Source organism: Myotis nattereri (genome assembly GCF_964212035.1).
Source record: "Myotis nattereri genome assembly, chromosome: X".
NCBI lineage: Eukaryota > Metazoa > Chordata > Mammalia > Chiroptera > Vespertilionidae > Myotis > Myotis nattereri.
The window spans coordinates 108,983,118-109,005,323 of NC_138078.1; the positions used below are offsets into that span (position 1 = coordinate 108,983,118).

General features: G+C 39.6%; 1 protein-coding gene across 1 annotated transcript in view; it reads left to right on the plus strand.

The window, feature by feature from the left end:
* DOCK11 (dedicator of cytokinesis 11) overlaps positions 1-22,206 on the plus strand; it is a 192,502-nt gene that overhangs the window by 51,136 nt on the left and 119,160 nt on the right. Inside the window, exons 7-10 of the mRNA XM_081081274.1 lie at positions 13,678-13,812; positions 16,639-16,816; positions 17,211-17,290; positions 19,538-19,621. Coding sequence (XP_080937400.1) covers positions 13,678-13,812; positions 16,639-16,816; positions 17,211-17,290; positions 19,538-19,621 — 477 coding nt within the window. The remainder of the gene's footprint in view (positions 1-13,677; positions 13,813-16,638; positions 16,817-17,210; positions 17,291-19,537; positions 19,622-22,206) is intronic.

Genomic DNA, 22,206 nt, shown 5'->3' on the forward strand with positions numbered 1-22,206 from the left:
GAGTTAGAAACATCAATGATTAGAGGGAATCATTGATCGACTGCCTCCTGCAACCCTCACATGAGCCCTTGACCAGAATCAAACTCAAACTCAGGACCCTTCAGTCCCTAGGCTGACATTCTGTCCACTGAGCCAAACCAGCTAAAGCACAACTAGAGAGTTTTCTAGTTTGGTCAGAATAGTGGGTCTGTGTAAGGGCTTTGTCACACAAGGTAGAAACAGAGAAAGGGATTACATTGTGCAGGGCCTTGAATGTCTCAGACATGAGGTTGGCTTTGTTTGGTAGACTGAAGAACCATTAAAATCCAAAGGTAAAACTAACAAGCTCCTTGGAGATTCTGAGCAGGGAAATAAATTATTCTCTGATACCCCAATAGAATCGTTCTATCAGATATTCAGTATAAGATCATGTGGTTTGCTGAAGATGATTCACACTTCCATTAAGTTTTGAAGGTCATTCTGTCTTGCACATTGCCTGCAAGCAGAAATCATGGGTATCTACCAAGGAAAGACTCAAATTTCATCTTGATTTAATATCTCACTTGCTGCTTTCCATTTAGTGGTCAAGTCCTGTTCTCACTTTCATTTTCAAGCTCTGAAAATAATGAATAATAAGTTGTAGGATGCTTCTTATTTGTCTCCTGCACCTAATCACAGGCCTTTGCACATGATTATGAGAATCCATTTAGTGAGTATGTGCCAGGCACCATACTAAGTGTTTTATATTCTGGATCTCAATTAATCCTCATGGAAGCCCTGTGTTAGAGGCACTGTATTATTAGTTTATAGATGTGGAAAGTGAGGCACAAATAAATTCAGTGATTAACCCAAGGTCACACAACTCCAACTTTTCAGAGATGGGATTTGTACCTACACAGGCTGATGCCTGAGCCTTTGCTCTTAACCAGCACACTCTTGGTGCTCACTGGCTGAGTGGATGAGTCGCAAGTCTTTATTATATCTACTGTAAGAGTTACCTGGGTAAAGGAATGCATATGTGAAGGTTACAATTCTGTGCAGGTTATTAGAAAATGGTTCTATGGTTCTTGAAAAATATGCTTTTATTGATATCTAAGAGAGAGGAAGGTAGAGGGAGGGAAGGAAGGAAGGAGAGAGAGAGAAAAAGAGAGAGATAGAGATAGAGAGAGAGAGAGAGAAAGAAAGAGAAATATTGATTGGCCGCCTCCCATACACACCCTGCCTGGGGATTGAACCTTTTGGTGTGTGGGACGATGCTCCAACCAACTGAGCCAAACTGGTCAGGACAGCTTTATGGTTTGTTTGTTTTTTAAATATATTTTTATTGATTTCAGAGAGGAAGAGAGAGGGAGAAATAGAACATCAATCATGAGAGAGAATCATTGATCGGCTGTCTCCTGCATGCCCCACACTGGGGATTGAGCCTGAAGCCCAGGCATATACCCTGACTGGGAATCGAACCTGTGACCTCCTGATTCATAGGTCAATGCTCAACCATTGAGCCACACTGGCTACAGAAGTTTTATAGTTTTTGACTCCACTCCTTTCCCCTTAACATTCTCAAAAAAATTAAGTTTTGTCCATGCTCAAGCATAAAATAAAACATTAGGGAATTAATCCTATATAGTAAGAGCCTAATATGCAAATTGTCCCCTTGGGTGGTCATTCGACTGGGAGACTGAGAGTTTGATTGCTCGCTATGATGTGTGCTGAGCACCAGGGGATGGCGTGGAATGTGGCTGGTGTTGGCCATGCAGCACTGGCAGCGGGTGGCAGTGGAGGCACTGCCAGCCCTGATAAGCCCCGATGAGAGCGGGACCACAGCAGGATGGTGGAGCAGGTGAGCAGGTGGCGCCAGGCCAAGGTGGGTGCGAGCAGGAGCCCAGGTGCTGCCCAGGGCCCAGAGGTCAGCTGGAACCTACCCTTCCATGCCAGATGCTCATGCTTCAATCGCTGGCCAGGCCTAGGGACCATACCCATGCATGAATTTTGTGCACCGGGCCTCTAATATCTTTATAAAACAATTCACCACAGGGTTCCTTTCAATAGTGAATTGACCTAATGCCTGTAAATTATAATTTGATTTACATAAAACTTTCTTAAGGTCTCCATTATATTATAAATCAAAATACAGTTGCCTATAAAAAGTACATGCTTTAAAGTTTTTTCCTAATTTTTGAAATATGGATTGGTTGATGTGGTAGGCAGAATAATATCCCCACACCCCAAAATGTCCATGTTCTAATCCCTGGAACCTGTACATCAAGCATGTCAAACTCAAAGACTAACATGGGCTAACTAAACAAGGTTTAAGTTTATGTGGGCTGCAAAAAAAAAAAAAGCTTTAATTTTCATAGAAACGTAAGTTTATTTTGATAGAAACATGCTGAAGACAAAGGGCTGAAATAAATGAGTTATTGTTAACATAAAATAGCAGAACATTTTAATAAAAAATTAATATGTTTTCTTGAACATTAACTTAACCAGACACTGAATAACTGCACAAATTAATAAGCGTAACACAAATAAGCCTGTTTTTCTTGTTCTGTGAAAGTGAAATATTTCCTGTTGCGCACACCAATAAGTCAGTCCAAGACTAACGACATGGCAATCGACTGCTAAAATATCCGCTGCTAGTATTAGTGGAAAGAATGGTGCACCTGCGCATAAGGGGCATAAGGGAAATGAATGCAGCACGATTATAGTAATCAGTCATTAGCAAACTTTGTAGTTCGTTATTAATAATTATGTATAAAAGGATTTTGTAAAAATTAAGTTACCAGAAATTTTATTAAAAATTTTCTTACATACCGTTATAATGGCTGGGCCACAACAATATTCGTTATGGGCTGCATACGGCCTGTGGGCCATGAGTTTGACATGCTTGATCTAAGGCGGTGATGGCGAACCTTTTGAGCTCGGCGTGCCAGCATTTTGAAAAACCCTAACTGAACTCTGGTGCCGTGTCACATATAGAAATTTTTTGATATTTGCAACCATAGTAAAACAAAGACATATTTTTGATATTTATTTTATATATTTAAATGCCATTTAACAAAGAAAAATCAACCAAAAAAATGAGTTCACGTGTCACCTCTGACACGCCTGTCATAGTTTCGCCATCACTGATCTAAGGTATCCCCACTATACTTTGAGTTTGACATGCTTGCTGTAAATATTCTTTTACCTAGCAAAGGGGAATTAAAATTGCTAATCAGCAGATCAGGAGATTATCCTGGATTATTCGGGGAGGGGGGCAACTAATCACAAGGGTGCTTATACTAGGAAGAGGGAGGCTAAAGAGGAGAGTTAGGGAAAGAGATAAGCTATGTTTTTTTTTTTTTTTTAAAATATATTTTATTGATTTTTTACAGAGAGGAAGGGAGAGAGATAGAGAGTTAGAAACATCGATGAGAGAGAAACATCGATCAGCTGCCTCCTGCACATCTCCCACTGGGGATGTGCCCGCAACCCAGGCACATGCCCTTGACCGGAATCGAACCTGGGACCTTTCAGTCCGCAAGCCGACGCTCTATCCACTGAGCCAAACCGGTTTTGGCAGAGATAAGCTATGTTGAGAGGTGCCATATTGCTGGCTTTGACAATGGAGGAAGGAACCATGGGCTAAGAAATGTGGGTAGCCACTGGAAGCCGGAAGAGGCCAGGATTCTACCTTAGAACTTCTGAAAGGGAGCAGGGCTCTGCTACAACTTTGATTTGAGCCCAGCGAGACCCATGTCGGACTTCTAGCCTATAGAACTGTGAGGTAATACATTTGTGCTGTTTGAAACCACTAAGTTTGTGATTTGTTACAACAGCAATAGAAGATGAATTCAGTCAGTCAGAGGTCGATTGTTTAGCTTGTGTATTATCTATCTCCAAGGTTGCAAAGTCCACCACTTACAGGGGCCAGCCAGGAAGCAGAAATTCATGTAAGGGTGCAGGGTCTGAGGAAACCTGATGACCACGTGGCCTGGCTAAAGGGGACAGCTGCGGTTTGTCTCCAGCTAATTGTTATTCTGCTGCTGCTGAGCACAGGCTCTTTGCTTTCCCCCTTTTTATCTCCAGCTGTTCATATTTTGGACACTTGTTTTTTTTTTTTCTGTGAGGTATAATTCACAGAACATAAAAACACATTTCTTTTGAAAACCTCTACCAACCAGTAGGCAAAGGAAGGAAAAGAAGAATAAACCAACTTGGTCATATGTGTTACACAGCTTTAAAAAGAAAAAAAATAGAATAGGGACTATTTTGAAACAGTAAAGCCTATAATGAGATTTGGGAATTGTCTCTGGGTATGGATTTCACTTATCCCAGCTATTTTCCATTATGGATTATGAGTCCCCATTTTGGATTTCTGGGAGGTGAATATATATCCTGTATTCTCCTGGTTTCACCTCCTGAGCCATAGCAGTAGTGTTGTATTGCAGGATTAATCACTGCTAGAATGGACATGAGAGGAAGGTTCAGCCCAATTCAGTTAAGGCATCTGAGGGATTTTGCCAAGATATTTTTTTCCTAGAGTAATTGTGTTTTAACTGTTATTTATTTCACCATCGTTGAAATTAGTTGAAACTTGCAATGTTTACTGTACCCTCTCTGTATATAAGTAGAGGGCACGTGAGTGTATGGAGCGGGCTGGGAGCGGATTGGGCATGGGCAGCCATTTTGTAGTTGCCAGGCTGGAATTTGGAGTAGTGGAAGTCCAGGCCTATCAACCAAGGTGCACCAGGGGACTCGGGCTTGTACCCTGAGGTGTTCTGTTCCAAGGTGGGGGTCATACACCTTCCTCCTGCTTCAGGCCTGGATTGGCTCAGGCCTAGGAGAGAGGCTAAACCTAAAGGTGGGGTGACTGGCTGACACAGCTCTAGGAGAGCTGGGAAGAGCAGAGGCAGAAGAACTGAGATAAAGGGCTGACAGAATCTATGAGACACTCTGAAAGGAAATTTCTATATACTGGTATTTGTTTCTACTCCGATGGCTTTAAAGTGAAGAAAATTAATGAGTCTCACAAGCAGACGGGAAGATGATTCCGGCGTGCTATTATCTAGTCATTTTCCTGGTGTTGGTGGCAGTTTTACCCTGGATGCATCTGGAGGCCCCTGCCTGCTGAGACCTTCAGCCCACACTGGTGAGAAGCTTTGGTAGCTTTAGCAACGAGCACCACAGGGCTAGAGCTCACCAAGTTGAGAGCAGAGAACCTTTTCTATTGGAAAATTCAAGCTTTGATAGCTCTGTAAACTCACAGCAGACGGACCAGGAAGCTACAGCAGAAGGATCTGGGTATTCATCATGACTCATTGGCAAATAACAGCCTGCAGGAGCCACGCATATTCTCTCCTATTTCATCTGTGCCTTTTTGATGCGCTGTGGCTTGACATTAGCCTGTAGATCACTCTGGGGCTGACATGTATTAAAGCAGGGCAACTTGGTGCCTTTTAGTGTGAACTGTGCATGTAAGGGTTTTTGTTCATGTACAAATTTCTGGATTTGAAAAATTATGTAGAATTAATCCTTTGGAAGGTTTGAAATGATTTGCAACCACTTTAAAGTGCCTTTATCAACAAGTCCAAGTTCTTTTCCTGGACATTCTATTTTTATTGTTTTTATGTATTTTATTGATTTCAGAAAGGAAGGGAGAGGGAGAGAGAGATAGAAGCATCAATGATGAGAGAATCACTGATCGGCTGCTTCCTGCATGCCCCACACTGGGGATTGAGCCAGCAATCAGCAACCTGGGCATGTGCCCTGACCAGGAATCAAACAATGACTACATGGTTCATAGGTTGACGCTCAACCACTGAGCCATGCTGGTTGGGCCCTGGACATTTTGACTCTCAGAAATAAGGGAATGCATTGACAATGAAGGGGAAAATAAAGTTATGAGAGAAGGTGGAAAGAAAAGAAAGAAGAAAAAAGAGAAGAGATTCAGCAAAATCCAGTAGATAAAAGGAAATCAGAAGGTGCCTACTATAAGGTCCTTTAAGAAAGCAGCCACATGACTTGTAATGTGATTGAATAATGTAGCTAAAGTAGTTCATATATGGGTTGCTTTAGAAAGCTAAACCTCCCTAGCTAGCTGCCACAGAGCTTTCAAGAACATTCAGGTTGATGGTGATGGGCTCTAGGGAAAAAGGGGCTGGTGAAGATTATACATCCCCTTTTTATGGAATAAAAGTTTGCATTTTCCCCAGTGTACGCCTTCCCCTCAGATCTGATCTGTTGTTAAGATATAGTCTTCACCATTTTCTGCAATTGTCATTTTTCCCCAGAAGTGCTTTTTGAGCATCCCCATTATTGACTGAGAAAGCAGCCCGGAGGAACTCAGACTACTGGAGAGAGGCTAATGACGTGGATCACTCCACAAGTCACAGTCTCAGTGCCTGAGTACTTCCGCTCACTAGGAGGACGTTGGCCTCACACAGCTCTTACAGAAGCTCTCTTGGTTGCCTGGGGCCAGTGACCACTTTACTCAGAGCTTGTAATTTGCTTTATTCTTGGTGTTCATGTTAAAACAAGACAAATCCTGTCATAGGTTATTCATATCCTCAATTTGTACTTTCTTGTTAATGAAAACACACCCATTGCAACTCTTCAATTCCTGGAAAAGTTTTGGAGAGAAGTTTAAGATCATAGAAAAGAAATGATCCCTTTGACAGAGATTCCAATTCCCACAGAAACCTATTCATTTTCATTCCCTCTTTCTCAAGTAGTTGGTGGACACATCTGCTTTTGTTAACTTCTTTTTGTATTAGTGAAGGAATTTAATGTGAACTAGATAGCTATGATATTGGACATGACCTTCCCGTGGTATTTAGAACTGTTTTTCCTAAGGGATATAATGATATATGAAATAAGGAAGAATCTGCTCTCAAGGGTGGTTTTTCATTAAAAAAATCTGCTGCAGATTCTTGGCTAACCCTTGGGACACCCACCTTTATGCATCTTCTTGGCTCAGTTTGATCACATTCCTCTAGCTTCCTCCTCCCCATGCTCAGCAATTAAACGTTGAAGTGTTTTGGTATGTTATCGGGGTTGCAAGTTCAACTGCTTGATATATGACTCACTTTTGGTGCCCTTTTTTTGTACAAAAGAGAGTAATTTGTTATATATCTGAAGTCTAAAAGTCCCCACTAACTCTTTGATTGTTATGGGAGGGTTTTTCCCCCTTCTACAGTGGGAGAACAACAAATCAAAAGAGGATTTTGCCTTTAAAAGCACATACAATATTAAAATAATTGCTGGGAGGCTGAGGTTACTGTGTTTGTTGGAACAAAAAGAAAATCTTTCATCTTTGATATGTTAGTGAGTTGTATTTCCAAGTCTACTACACTGTCTCTCACAGCTAACAAATGGATTGCACTCATTTTATAGGTAATATGAATTTGTTTTTTATGTTTTATTTCCCCTTATTCATTGGTGACTGTCAAAAATCATTTATTAGGGGTTTCTTATATACCTGATACTATTAGAAATCAATGAATTCATCATCAAATATATGTTGAACGCTAGTAAAACATGTTAGCATTGCGGAGGCTGAAAAGAAGTAACATGTAGAGCTTACAACCTATTTGGGGTGATGAGACACAATAAAAATAATGAATTGTCTAAAGGTGGTACAGAGACCAGTTGTTACATGAGTCCAGATCACTGTGACCTGGGGTCAGAGAAGGTTTCATGAAGGAGGTGGGACCTCAAAGAAAGGGAATGAGAAATGAGGTGAGTATGGCAGGCAATATGTACAGGGCAGTTGTGTTAGGAGAAGTTGAGTAGTAATGGGAGATAAAGTTGGTCTGGTCCTTTGATATTTCCTTGTGCCTCAGTTTCTCCTCTATAACATGGAGATGATAATAATAATTACCACACAGGGTGGTTATGAGCATTAAATGATACATTATGAAGAAAGCACTTAGCCAGCAAATGTAATGGAGTAAGCACTCCATAGATGTCAGCAATTGTTATCATTTTATATTATTAGTAGAATAGTGGGAGTGCCTTGAATGCTGGATCAGGCATGTGAGCCTTGCCATGTGGGTAATTGAGGGTCACTGAAAATTTGAGCAGGGCCATGAGATGCTGAACACAAGCTGATAAAACAGTTCATCTGTAATGAGAAGGATAGATTGTAGATCCCTCCTACTAGACTTTGCCTCAAACTAAATAGTTAAAAAATTTCCAGTGCCCAGTTATGGTGGAATTACTTATGAAAAGCTCGTTGGTTTTTAACCTGTTTCCCAGTGGGTAGGCCTATGTGATATATTAAAACTTGGTAGGACTGTAAAATGAGATGGTGCAGAGAGATGAGTAATACATTAGATTGCCACCTTACTGGTAGGGGTTTTGCAGCAGGATGACGTTCTTGGCATTTTGTTGCAATTAAGCATAACTCAGTTTTCTGGTGAGTTGTGGGGTATTCTTCCCCAGTGTGCCTTTTACCTTTCTGTAGAACAGCTCTGAGATCCAGTATGTCTCTTGCTGTCCTGCTTTGTCCCATTCCTCACTGCCTCTTTTTTGTTCTGTCTGAAACATTAGTCAAGTCAGTTTCCCTGGCCCCATTTCTGCTTTGCTCCTGTCCCACCTACTTTGCCTACCTATTTTGCTCTAAAGCCTTTAGAGCATCCTTTCTCAGGGGTCCTGGTTCATGTAATTTAGCAGAAAATAATTACCCTTTAGGTAACACACATAGGTAAACACTCAAGATTTGTTATGTAAAACTAGAGGCCTAGTGCATGAAATTTGTGCACAGAGGGGGCAGGGTTCCCTCAGCCCAGCCTGCACCCACTCCAATCAGGGACCCTTCGGGGGATGTCTGACTGCTGGTTTAGGGATTGGGCCTAAACCGGCAGTTGGACACCCCTCTCACAATCTGGGACCGCTGGCTCCTAACCACTCACCTACCTGCCTGCCTGATTGCCCCTAACCCCTCTGCCTGCCTGCCTGATCACCCCTAACTTCTCTGCCTGCCTGATTGCCCCTAACTGCCTCTGCCTGCCTGATTGCCCCTAACTGCCCTCCCCTGCCGGCCTGATCGAGCCCCCAACTGCCCTCCCCTGCCAGCCTGATCGAGCCCCCAACTGCCCTCCCCTGCTGGCCTGATCTCGCCCCTAACTGCTCTCCCCCGTTGGCCTGATCTTGCTCCCAACTGCCCTCCTCTGCCAGCCTGGTTGCCCCCAATTGCCCTCCCTTGCCGGCCTCATCTCGCCCCCAATGGCCCTCCCCTGCCAGCCTGATCTCACCCCTAACTGCTCTCCCCTACTGGCCTGATCACCCCTAACTGCCTCTGCCTGCCTGATCACCCCTAACTGCCCTCCCCTGCTGGCCTGATCTTGCTCCCAACTGCCCTCCTCTGCCAGCCAATTTGGTTCTGATTGGTCAGTTTCTATGCCAGTCAGCGTCTCTGGGCCTATCAATGGGGCCTGATCAGAAAGGCAGGGCTGATCAGCAGCCCGGGTGGAGGCCTGGAGAGAAATGGAGGTGCGGCTGTTGGCCAGGCTGGGAGAGAAAAAGAGGCAAGTTCTGATCAACAGCTGCTACAGAGGCTACGGATCAGACCCTACCTCTCTTTCTGCAGCCCTCTCTCCGGGCCTGATCCATAGCCCCCTTGGCAGTCAGTGCTGGGTCAAGGTGCCCACAGTGGCCCCAGTCAGTGCTGGGTCACCGTGGCAACCCAGCAATGACTTCAGGTCTGGTCAAGCCTTAGGTGGTAATTGGTCGTTAGTACCCTGGCTCTTTAGTATATAGATGATAAAAGGGCCTCCTAAATTAGAGGATACTAGGTATTCAAAATTTCTTGCCTTCCATCTTTGATTCAGATGAGTGTTAAAAGGCCTTTGTTCTTGCTCCAGAAAGGGTCATGTTCAAAAGGTTCTCATCTACACAGCTGAGGGCCTTCAGAATGATCTCCTCCGGCTTCCTCTCTGTTTTATTTATTTTTCTGGGTGGTCTGAATGGGCCTTTGGTCAGAATTTATGCTTCTCACTGATTAAGGTGGGAAGTTTTCAGCTGACTTCACCATTTAGGAAAAATAATAAAGGTGAGAAGGAAGAATATGGGCATTAAGAAACCATTCTATTGTATGAAACCATTGGAGAATTTGCACTGAAGAATGAATTATTCATTCATCATTCATTTTGCAACATTTTATTGAATCCAGGCACTGGTATAGGTCCTGAGAATATAGCAGTGGATGAGACATGGACCTTATCAGTCTAACAGAGACAATTAATAAATAAACAGATAGATGAATAATATATATGCTGATAGTGATCTTTCTATGAAAAAAATAAAATACAGTGCTACAATGAGACCTCTCAGAGGAGGAAAGATTCAAGCAAAGACCTGAAAGAAATAAAGAGAGTGAAGAATGTGGATACGGGGGGGGGGGGGGGGGGAGAGAATTCCAGGCTAAGGGAACAGAAAATGCAAAAGCTCAAAGGAGCTTGCTTGGGGTGTTTGAGGAACAGCGGGTAAACCAGTGTAGTTGGAGCGGCAGAATTAGGAATAAAGTCCAAGAGATCATTTGAGGCCAGATCATGTACATCAGCCTAGGCTATGGTGAGTATTTTGAGTCTTATTTGAACCTCGATGGGAAGCCATTAGATGGGTGTGGGCAAAATTCTCTTTGTCTCTGTCACATGATTATGATTCTAGTTCCAAAACTGACTTGCCTTTGTGAATTTGAGTGAGTTCTCGGTCTCTCAGTTTGCTATTAGATAAAATGTGGATAATGATTCTTATTCCTTAGTGACATTAAAATAATTAGTTATTGGTTACAAAGGACTTGAGGCCTTCAGATGAAAGGTATGATATAGAATAATTACCACTGTATAGTCATTATTTTAACAGCTGTCTTCTTTTTGAAATGGAAAAAAAAAAAACCAGTGTAGACCTGTACCCGAAATAGCAACATCTTGGAAATTTAAAAAATGTCAGGGAAGTCATTTTTCTGATTTTCCTTTTGGTTCCACATGAGAGATTTAGGCCTCTCCTTTTTTTCTTTGAAAGTCACCCTAAAAGCTTCCCAGATGTTGAAATGTAACATCTCATAGAATATTAGAAAGAGGAGAGATTTTACAGATCTGTTGAGGCAGAGTCTGATTTTGACAGAAATGACTTTTCAAAACTTCCTTTCTCTACAAACTGTGCTATTTACTTATTTTTATTTTATTGAATTTGTTGAGGTGACATTGGTTAATAAAATTATACAGGTTTTATGCATACAATTCTATAACATGTCATCTGTATATTGTATTGTGTGTTCACCATCCCAAGCCAAATCTCCTTTTAGACCATTTATCCACCCTCTTCTATCCCACCCCCAGTTTCCTGTAGAAAATCATTTGGGGGAGGGTTACCCCTAGCCTAGGAAGGCTGCTGTGTTATTCATTGAGTTTCAATAAAATTATTTGTAGATCATGAAAAAAATGATCGTACAGATTATGTAGTCTGATTACATCATTTTATAAGTGAGGAAACTGAGAAAAGCAGAGTCTCGAGGACAGCTTCACTGCTGACAAGCAGGAGTGCTGGTTGCAAATCAAGATCAAATGACTTGCAGGCATCTGCCCTCTCCCCAGATTCATGAGCTACCTACCTCAGTGTCACATTTAGACATAATTACAATGTTACAGGAAGTGATTTACTGTAATTTCAGATCCCTTTCCATCTCTTTTGTAATGATGTGCTTGGCTAATATTGGAAGTGGCGGCTGCCACAAAATGTCTTTGCTTGGTGAGGCAGCTGTGCATGAAAAAATTTTTATAGACTATAATTTGACTCTGTGCCACAACTGTTTGCTCTGTATTTTCCCTTCCTCTGTCCCTCTTTGTTGCTGGCTATGGACTCTGCAAGTGGATTCTACAGATTGTATCACTGAGTTCTAGATTTGATCATTGTTCACATTCTAATCTGGTGTTAATTTTTTCATGTTAATTTCTGCCTGGAAAATGTATCTTTTTTCAAAAATTTTCTCAAATAGTTATTATAATAACTTTAGAAAGTGGTGTTTTTTCATTTTAAATAAGCTCAGTGTGTAATTTTAGGTCTTCTGGTTCCATCATTTTAATAACAGATGTGAATGTACCATTGTTGTGAAAATAAGCAAACATACATATATTTCTCTATATATTTCTGTATGTATTTAGCATGTGTATACTTGTGTATGAATCTAGATTTATTTAACTGTAGCTCCAGTAAACTTAACTGTGGGTGAATCAAATATGAAAATATATGTATATGCTACACACACACACACACACACACACACACACACACACACACACTTTCTACCCTTGTAAACTAATGCAGCAACATTTACTTGATTGGCATTGAAAAACAAAGCAATATTTTTCTTCTTGGACTCCTTTTTGTTGATAAGACATAGCCCACATGGCCACTCCCTGAAATAGAAGCTGTAGCATTTACCAGTCTAACCTGTTAGGGTGTTCCTCCCACTGTTATATTTTTGTCATTCATTGCAAAATTAATGATGTTTAAACAAGTCCAAAATAACTGCAAGCTCATTACATCTATTTACTGCTTTTCCTAAAAAGAAATGTCCCTTAACATGTTTCTATTTTTTTGTTTACTCATGCTATGGAGAAATAAATTGTGGATATTTCAGCTACTTTGCCAGAAGTGAAGTAGTTTTCAAGAACGATGTTGCCAAATAAAACTCTTTTCATAATTATAGTTCTTAAAATAGTCAGAGATCATAACTGGATAATTAGATGAGTGATTGCAAATGGCAACCTTAAATCTAAAAACGAACTCCTGTGAGTAACATAAGATGCATTGCAATGCATTTTCCCAATAATCACCAAAAATCTATTTCCTAGTCTCTCTTCCCATTTTCTGACATTATTTTAGATCCATAATCCTGGGGAATTTTACTATAAGAAATGCTTGACACAGCTTAGAGTTTGTGGCTTATTGAAAGAAGCATAGATTCATCAGAGAGCTCAGAATCCCCTTTTCTCACTTCCTTCATCGGGTCCAAGACTCTTTTTAGGGGAGAGTAGAGAGGTAGCATGAATGTATCAGACTTTTCCTTTTCCCCAATTCCTGTGGCTTTTGCTATGAGTTGTAGTAACAGACTACTTCTTCACTGTTGTGAATCCCTAATTGCAAACGAATGGCACAATCCCACTGGGCCTTTTGATTAAAATCTCAGCATTCAGAGCGCACAACAATGGTAAGGAACTAATGACTCAGTGAGTGCATTATAAGCTTTACTTTCACAAGTAGGGATACTGAAACAGCATAGGTGAGTGCAGGAAGATGTGCAGATGAGAGATAAATAAATGATAGAGGGGTGTGTTTGTGTATATATTTTATATTTATACTTGGATTTGTGATGATATGATGGAAATGATAAGAATCCAGTCATGGTTTGCAATTAAATGGGAAATGGATGCTATAATGAAATAGACAGTAATTCAGATACAAAATTACTTTATAAACTTTAAAGTGTTAAAACCTCTTCTCTAGATATTTGATTAACTGAGTAAATCACTTGACTTCAAATTCTCCATCTTAAAAAAATGAAGATAATTGTAATTCCTAACACTTTTCAGAGTTGTCTGAAGGTTGTCCACATATAATGCCTGTGGCAAGTTTTTCAAAGTTTTTAGTTCAAAGAAACTATTCAAATGCAATGTATATGTGACAAATGTATCATTGCTGTTTCTTCCTCCATAGGTATTCAAGAGACGGTATTTTTACTTAACTCAACTTCCTGATGGTTCATATATTCTCAATTCCTGTAAAGATGAAAAAAATTCAAAAGAACCTAAAACTTCCATCTACTTGGACGCCTGCATTGACGTTGTTCAGGTAGGGCTGTAGAGGTAATCTTTCTTCCCCTTCTCGAAAATGGTTATTGATCAACTCTTTTAAAAAATATATAGATTCTGCCCTAAATGGTTTGGCTCAGTGGATAGAGCGTCTGCCTGCGGACTGAAGGGTCCCAGGTTCGATTCCGGTCAAGGGCATGTACCTTGGTTGTGGGTACATCCCCAGTTAGGGGGTGTGCAGGAGGCAGCTGATCGATGTTTCTCTCTCATTGATGTTTCTAACTCTCTATCCCTCTCCCTTCCTCTCTGTAAAAAATCAATAAAATATATTTTAAAAAATAATGAAAAAATATAGATTTTACTTGATTTCAGAGAGGAAGGAAGAGGGAGAGAGAGATATAAACATCAATGAGAGAGAATCACTGATGGCCTGCTCCTGCACATCCCACACTGGAGATGGAGCCCACAACCTGGGCATATACCCTGACCTGGAATCAAACTGTGACCTTCATAATGGAAGCTCAATCATTGAGCCATGCCAGCTGGGCTGATCAACTTGGCTTGGGGATAAGGACACATATGTAATAACTTAATCAATAAAGAAATTTTAAAAAAATGTCAATTCCAAAAAAAAAGAATCTCGTCATTTTTCTCTGTTGGTTAATGGCATCTCATCTGCTAAGACAACTCAGAATCCTCTGCAATTGGCCCACTCTTGCTCTGTGCTAGTATTCAGGTGTTTACCCAATCCTTTCAAGTCTGGCTTTCAAGGACCTATTCAATCTCTTACCATTTTCCCATTCTCACTGTGCTTCCTCTGGTTTTCCATTTTCTCTTCTCTTACCTAGAATCTTACCTTCCTGCCTTCTGAATTGTTGTCCTGCTCCAATTTATCTTCCTAAGACATAGATGGGGTCGTTTACTTTCTACCCAAAACCTTGTGGCTCTTGATGTATTGTCTTGCATAGTGAGATCTAAAGGTCTTACCATTGCAGGCAGAATCATTACCGTAGTGATTGGCCCTCACCCTGCTTTCTAACTTCATCCCCTGGCATTCCCTTATACATTCTGTGCTCTAATCATAGCTTCACATGTATATGCCTTTCTTACATTTATTTCTCTGCTTGACATATACTTTCCCCTTCAGTTCCTGTTTGAACCTTATCTTTAAGACTCAGCTCAAATAGCACTTCTGCCATGAAATGTTTTCTGTTTCCTTCCTTACCCTCATGCCCACCAAGTGGAATTAAGCACCACCTCCCCTGTATGACCACTTGGCTTTTTTTTCTCTATTATACTCTAATCTGTGAATCATACTCTAACTTGTGGGTAATTCTGCACATTCATTTTTAGACTTTAAGGGACCATGTCATATTCATCATGTCTGTGTCCTCTATAATAATTAGCGGTGTTTTGCACACAGCAGCAGTGGCTTAACAAATGTTTACTGATTTGAATTATTGAGGGGGCATGAACAAAGACTGGGTGGGAAACAGGACACAGAGATGATCTAAATAAGAAGTCAGTTCACCAAGATAGGAGCCATTACTACAGAGCCAAGGTAGCATGGTCGACCAGAAGTAGCACAGGGCTGATTAGGAGGCATGAGATGTGAGTTCAATGCCCCTAACCGACCTGAATCTTAATTTTCAAAACTAAAGTGTCTATTTTCTGATCAAATGAGATTATTATAAGGATCAAATGAAAAACAACTTGTAAGAATATGAAAATCTATGTGACTAGAAGGTGATATATATAGTGTGTCCCAAAAAATATATATACACACTTTAATAGCTGATAGCTCAATTTTGAAAATGAAATGTATTTTAATAAACTGCCTTCATAACTATTCAGTGTGTATACTTTTTGGGGGACACTATATCTATCTATATATTACTGAAAAAAGAGGACACACACAAATTACAAAAATTCTTTATTAGCTTTAGTCTGGATTGACCATTTGTTCCTAGGCTCTGTTTTCCTCATCTATTTATGATCTCCCCTTCCAAATATTTTCAAATATATAAATCTTTGTGACTTGCTACAGCAGTTTGATGTCACCCTTTACTATACTTTGAAGATGAGAAAGAGGAAATTTCTTGGTTCCTTCTTGAGTAATGACTATGCAGTGGAAAATTATTGATTCATGAACCTTTCTTAAAACTAACACTGTGTTATTTGGGAGAGGGAGTGTGTCATTTCTTTGGTCGTGACAGAGAAGGTGGTAATATAAATGAATGTGTCATCATGTTTGAGGAAAGGAGGTAGATTTTATTTGCCTTGTGTGCTAGTATTCAGCATTGGCCATTTCCATATTGTCCTTTGCAATAAATCTAGAGAGCCACAATTTAATGTGAATCAAGTAAAGTTTTCTTTTGTGCATATTATATGTGGTAAAATGAATTAGGTATTGATATTGCATTTTATGTTATGATATAAAGCAAGTGCCAGATTTATTTCAGGTCACATTTAAGGGCCGATTGTTTTTAAGAGCCAGGAAAATCTATAAATATGCAAGGAAAACTTTGAGCAGGGGGAAATTATAAAATATTTGGTTACTTTCATGTGGCAGTGTAATTATCTAAATGTGATGGATGTCAAAAGGCCTTAAACGATAATACTCACTCAACAAGTAGTATTTTATACCCACTTTGTGCATATAACACTGAGCTCAGTACTGAGGGAACAAAAAAAAAAAAGATGTTCGATGTGGTCATTCATTTATTGTCTAGTTGAAAGAAGCAATTCTTTCATAAAAGTATTGGTATATCTATGTGCTGTTCTGAGGTAGAAATAAACTAATGAAATCTAATAGGAAAAGAGCAACTAAACTAACTTATCAATGCGGTGTTTTTTTTTCTTCTAGTGCCCTAAAATGCGCCGTCATGCTTTTGAACTCAAGATGTTAGATAAGTACAGCCATTATCTGGCTGCTGAAACTGAACAGGAGATGGAAGAATGGTTGATAACTTTGAGAAAGATTATCCAGATCAATACCGACAGTTTGGTGCAAGAGAAAAAGGAGACAGTAGAAGCAGCACAAGGTCAGAATTTTTAAATGATTCGTTATTGAGGTAAAGCCCTTGTCTTTAATCTATGGAAATGTCTGTTGTGTGGGATGAATATAGAACTCTTAATCTTAAAGGTTGACCTGCTTCTTCATTAAAAGTGACTCTGAAGGTTGATATATTTGTTTTTCAGAGTTGATAGTGTATAGACTCAGACACATGAAATATAACCAGACTAAAATGGATAGGGAATTCATGGCAGGTTTTCAAAAGCCCATTAAAGTTTCCCCTATGCTTTCATAATCAAAATTCTTTGCAATAAATCTAGTAGGTGAGGATGGGGTGGGAGAAGAGATAGTTAGGATATTCCTCTTAGGTGATTAGTAATGGTTTGTATGATTTGGAACATCTGCTTTTAATGAATTTACAGATGATGAAACTAGCAGCCAAGGCAAAGCCGAGAGCATCATGGCCAGTTTGGAAAGGAGCATGCATCCGGAACTGATGAAGGTACATCTTTCTTATGGCAACTTGCCTTCAGCTGAGGCAATGCAGGGTTAGCTGTTAAAATTTTAATGCTGGATTCCATTTGGCAATACCATTTCTAAGTTAAAAACCACAGTAAATTAGTACAACAGGTAGAGATTTTAAAAGGAAAGTTATACTCCTAAAGTTGGACTTATGAAGTGCCAACTAACAGTTTGGAAAATCTTATTTTTTTTCTAGATGCCAAGAAGTTCTTTAAGATTGTTATGACTTTATTAATTTTATTTGCTACTTCATATTCTGTTCAATTACAGCCATCCCTCAGTATCCTCAGAGAACTGGTTATAGGATCCTGGGGGATACCAAAATTTGAAGATGCTCAAGTCCTTTATATAACATGGCATAATACTTGCATATAGTTTTTACAAATCCTCTTGTGTAATTTAAGTTATCTATAGATTATTATAATACCTATTATAATGTAAATACTATGTAAATAGCTGTTACAACCATCTTAGGACTCATTACATACTATGCCTCAGCAAAAGTGTAACATTTAAAATATTTTTGATCTGTGGTTGGTTGAATCCGTGAGTGTAGTGGCTTTTTTCAAGTGGCTGTTGATGCAGATTGAACATGATATTCAATCTAATGATTTATGTATGTTAATTTCATAATTTTATATATGTTAGTTTCTATATGTAAATACATATGTATATAAATAATTTCATCAGATAAAAATTTTGGTGAGCATATATCATTTGTGTTAATTACTCTGCTTCTTGGAGTTTGAAATGAGCTAATTTTCAAAGCATAGAGGTGATTATCACACCTATTTTAGTAGGGTGAGATATTTTACTCTGTAGAGTCTATACTACAATAGATTAAAAGGTTTAATAACCCATTTATTTATTTAAATCCTTGTCAAACCTATTTATTTTCACTTTAGTCCGCTTCCTGGAATAAGTTACATAATTTTATAAGTAACTTTTTTATATTTTACAATTATCCTTCTCTTAAGCTTCAAAGCTATTTTCCAAAAATTAGGAACATACTCATGATCCCCTGATCTAGGCTTTCTATGATTTTATAGATTTTAATGTATCCCCTCTGACTCTTTGTAATTTCAAACTGTACAGCCCATTATGTTTCTCCTAAGGTGACAGAATCAGAATCTATATATATAAAAGCCTAAGCAGCCCTTATGACTGAATTACTGGAATGACCAGTCGACCAGTCGCTATGATGCACACTGACCACCAGGGGGCAGGCACTCAACACAGGAGCTGCCCCCTGGTGGTCAGTTTGCTCCCACAGCCAACATCCCACGGTCCCTCCCCCCGGCCGGCCAACCTCTTGTGGCCCCTCCCCCTGGCTGGCCAGCCAGCCAACCTCCCATAGTCCTTCTCCCCAGCTGGCCGGCCAACCTCATGTGACCCTTCCCTCACCCCGCCAGCCAGCCAAACTCCTGCAGTCCCTTCCCCTGGGCCCTGATGGGGAGGCTGGCCGGCCAACCTCCTGGGGTTCCTCACCCCAGCCGGCTGGCCCCCTGATAGGCCTTGATCACTGACCAGGCCGAGGGACCCCACCTGTGCACGAATTCGTGCACCGGGCCTCTAGTGGTATATATTAGTCTATGGCTAACACCATGGATATGTAAAGTGTTTTCTGTCTTATTTACTTCTCTTCTGCATTCAAAGTCTCTTGGATTCCTTTTTGTAGTACTATGGGTTGAATAATATTTTTTAAAATATATTTTTTGATTTCAGAGAGGAATGGAGAGGGAGGGAGAGAGAGAGAGAGAGAGAGAGAGAGAGAGAGAGAGAGAGAGAGAGACATCAATGATGAGAGAGAATCATTGATCGGCTGCTTCCTGCACACCCCCTACTGCGGATTGAACCCACAACCCAGGCATGTGTTCTTGACCGGAATTGAACCCAGGACCTTTCAATATGCAGGCTGACACTCTATCCACTGAGCCAAACTTCCTAGGGCTGAATATTGTGCTTGATGTTATGAGAGGAACATAGAGTCTAAAAACCTGATCTATAGCTTACTGTGGGTCATAGTTACAGCGACTCTCCTCCACGCAAGTATTCTTTATCCATCCTAAGTACATGGAAATGGAGAATGGTATATTTTTGAAGCTGTGCCAGATTGCTAGTTTCACGGAAGCTATATATTTAAATGGTATTTAATACTGTTTTGAAGGAATTAAAGGAATGTTTGGTATGTGTACATATATGTAAATATATGTTTTAAATTTTTTAGTATGGAAGAGAAACTGAGCAGCTAAACAAACTCAGTAGAGGAGATGGAAGACAGAACCTCTTTTCTTTTGATTCAGAAGTTCAGGTATTAATATATTTCTTTAAATAATCCTACAATTGTTGCTTATTTGGAAAAAAAAACGTATTTAAAATGTTGAAATCACTGATTTTTGCACCCCTGCGTAATGTTGATTGCTTTATATTTGTCTTGTTATCTTTGAACAGGTAGCTTAACAACTAACTTCACTCAAGAGGACTGTCACATACGCAAATAGTTTGGGACTGAATATACGTGGTTTTCTTTTCCAGTTCTCTATTTTCTTTTCAATTCATCTTATGCCTCAAAATGGATAAGTTAAAGAATTCTTAAAGATGGTATTAGTGCTCTTGTAACCTATTAGATACAATTGTGGTCTAGTAATAGTGAGTATGTGCAGCATGAAGAACACCAGGTCATATGAGACAGGTGATTTATTTTCCAGTTTTGACGTAGGCCTGGAAAACTGGGGTAATTTTTACATCTGGCTTACTCTAAATGGATAGTGGTGCAAGGAAGTGCAAGTTTATGTGCATGTGGATTTTCACCTTTTCCATGGGAGTTAGGTACTTTTTGAACTAAGAGATATGCAGTTAATATTTAATTTCATGATATTTTCTTTTTTAAGTATATCTTTATTAAATTCAGAGAGGAAGGAAGATGGGGGGAGAGATAGAAACATCAATGATGAGAGAGAATCAGTGATTCTCTGCCTCCTGCACGCCCCACACTGGGGATTGAGCCAGCTACCAGGGCTTGTGCCCTAACTGGTATTCGAACCATGACCTCCTGGTTCATAGGTTGACACTCAATCACTGAGCCACGCTGTCTGGGCTAATTTCATGATATTTTCTAATTAAATTGCTGATTTGTTTAAATACAAAATTTCTACAGCATTTATGTATTATACGTATTTTTCCTAATGAAAACACATTTTATGAGAAAATGAAATTATTTGAGGGGAGACTAATTTTTTTCTTTTTAATTTTTCCACATATGATTTATTATTCAAATCTTTGGGGTGTTCTGAAAATAGAAATATATGCAGTATGTAAGCATTGCAGTTTTATTTAGTGAAAATATAAAATAATTTTGTGAAGACTGATTTGGTGTTTTCTTTTTGCTTCATACAGTTTCCTAATTACAATATTTTTTTAGTTTGAAATGGGAAAAGTATATAGTCTGTAAATAATGCGGAATTTTTTTCCAAGTAATTTTATTTTCTTTGTGGTATTTTTATTATTCGGGGAAAATTTGTTTTAAATGTTTCATCTCTCCCACCCCCATCATTATTACATTGTGTAAGTTATATGATTTTTTAAAAGTATATCAGACCTCAGGATTTTTAGTTCTAAGATATTCATTCATAAATTTTCTTGTTCCAAACATATCTGAGGCTTTGATCCCCCTCCCCCCTCTGCAAGCACCATGATTGGGCTTTAATTGGATATGTCAGCCCCTTTCATTGTATACAAAGAAACCAATTGACTGTGGTTGAAACTCAATTCAGCATCTGTAAAAAAGGAATGTGGTGTAGTGTTTTTGTGGTCATGGAACTAAACTGATTTTATGTTTGAATTGCTTATCAGTGAGCTACAAGTGAGAGGAAAATACACAGTTGTGATGAAACTTTAAGGACAAAAGATTGCATTTAGTGTTGATTATGGAAGGCAGGCTCATTACAGAGAAATCCATGTTGTCTGTGTTGAGTACCTTTACTAGGCGAAGTGCCATCCTATAACATCAGCCTTCTCTTTTGGCCACAGTTTCAGTGTTTACAGATATGCTTTCTATCATGGATTTATAGAATAAAGCAACGCTGACCTACTGAAGTGAATGGCTCCAACTTTGAATGACTGGGGAAGGCCATATGTCCCACTATTTGCACTCACAGACCTGAGAAAGGAAAGGATTTGGGGGCTGGGGTTTAGTAATTTAGTCCAGTTTCTCCTCACATTCCACTGTCTGAGATAGAAAGGAGAGCAGATAAATTGGTGGAAATTAGAATTGATCTCCATGGCAATGACTTGCCTCCTCTGGCTCCACAGATAGATAAGTGTTCAAGGGGGAGCTGTCTAGGCCCACGCATTTGTATTCCTTTTGTAGATAAATAGACTTGAGGGTGGGGTGCACAGAGATTGTGCTTTCAGGTATGCATATTATATTTTAGGCTCTTTTAAGGAGGATTTTATCACTGATGCAAGCTGGGTCAGAATGGCTACATTTATCCAAGATTCTTCAGGCACAATACCTGTTTTGGCTTGAAGTACTTAAGCAATTGAGAAAAATTCTTGTGTTTCTTGGCTTGAGTTTTCCATATTGGCAGCATTTTCTGCCTAGATTCACCCAATCATTTCCCGCCTACCATGTCTCTCGTCTTAATTGAAAGTATAGTAAGTTGTCCCACAATCTATACTTTTCCTCCCACTTGTGAACAGAATGTAAGTCTGGTTAGACATTCACAATGAACAGACGGACTTAGATTGCCTGAGCTCTGTGAGCTGGGAAGGAGGATTCTATGAGTATGTTTGGGGAGGGACAGATTCCTCCCCTGCTCAGAGAAATTCCTTGACTCTCAATATCTTTGTTTGAAACGTAAAAAAATTTGTAATATCAGAAATTAAATATATGTA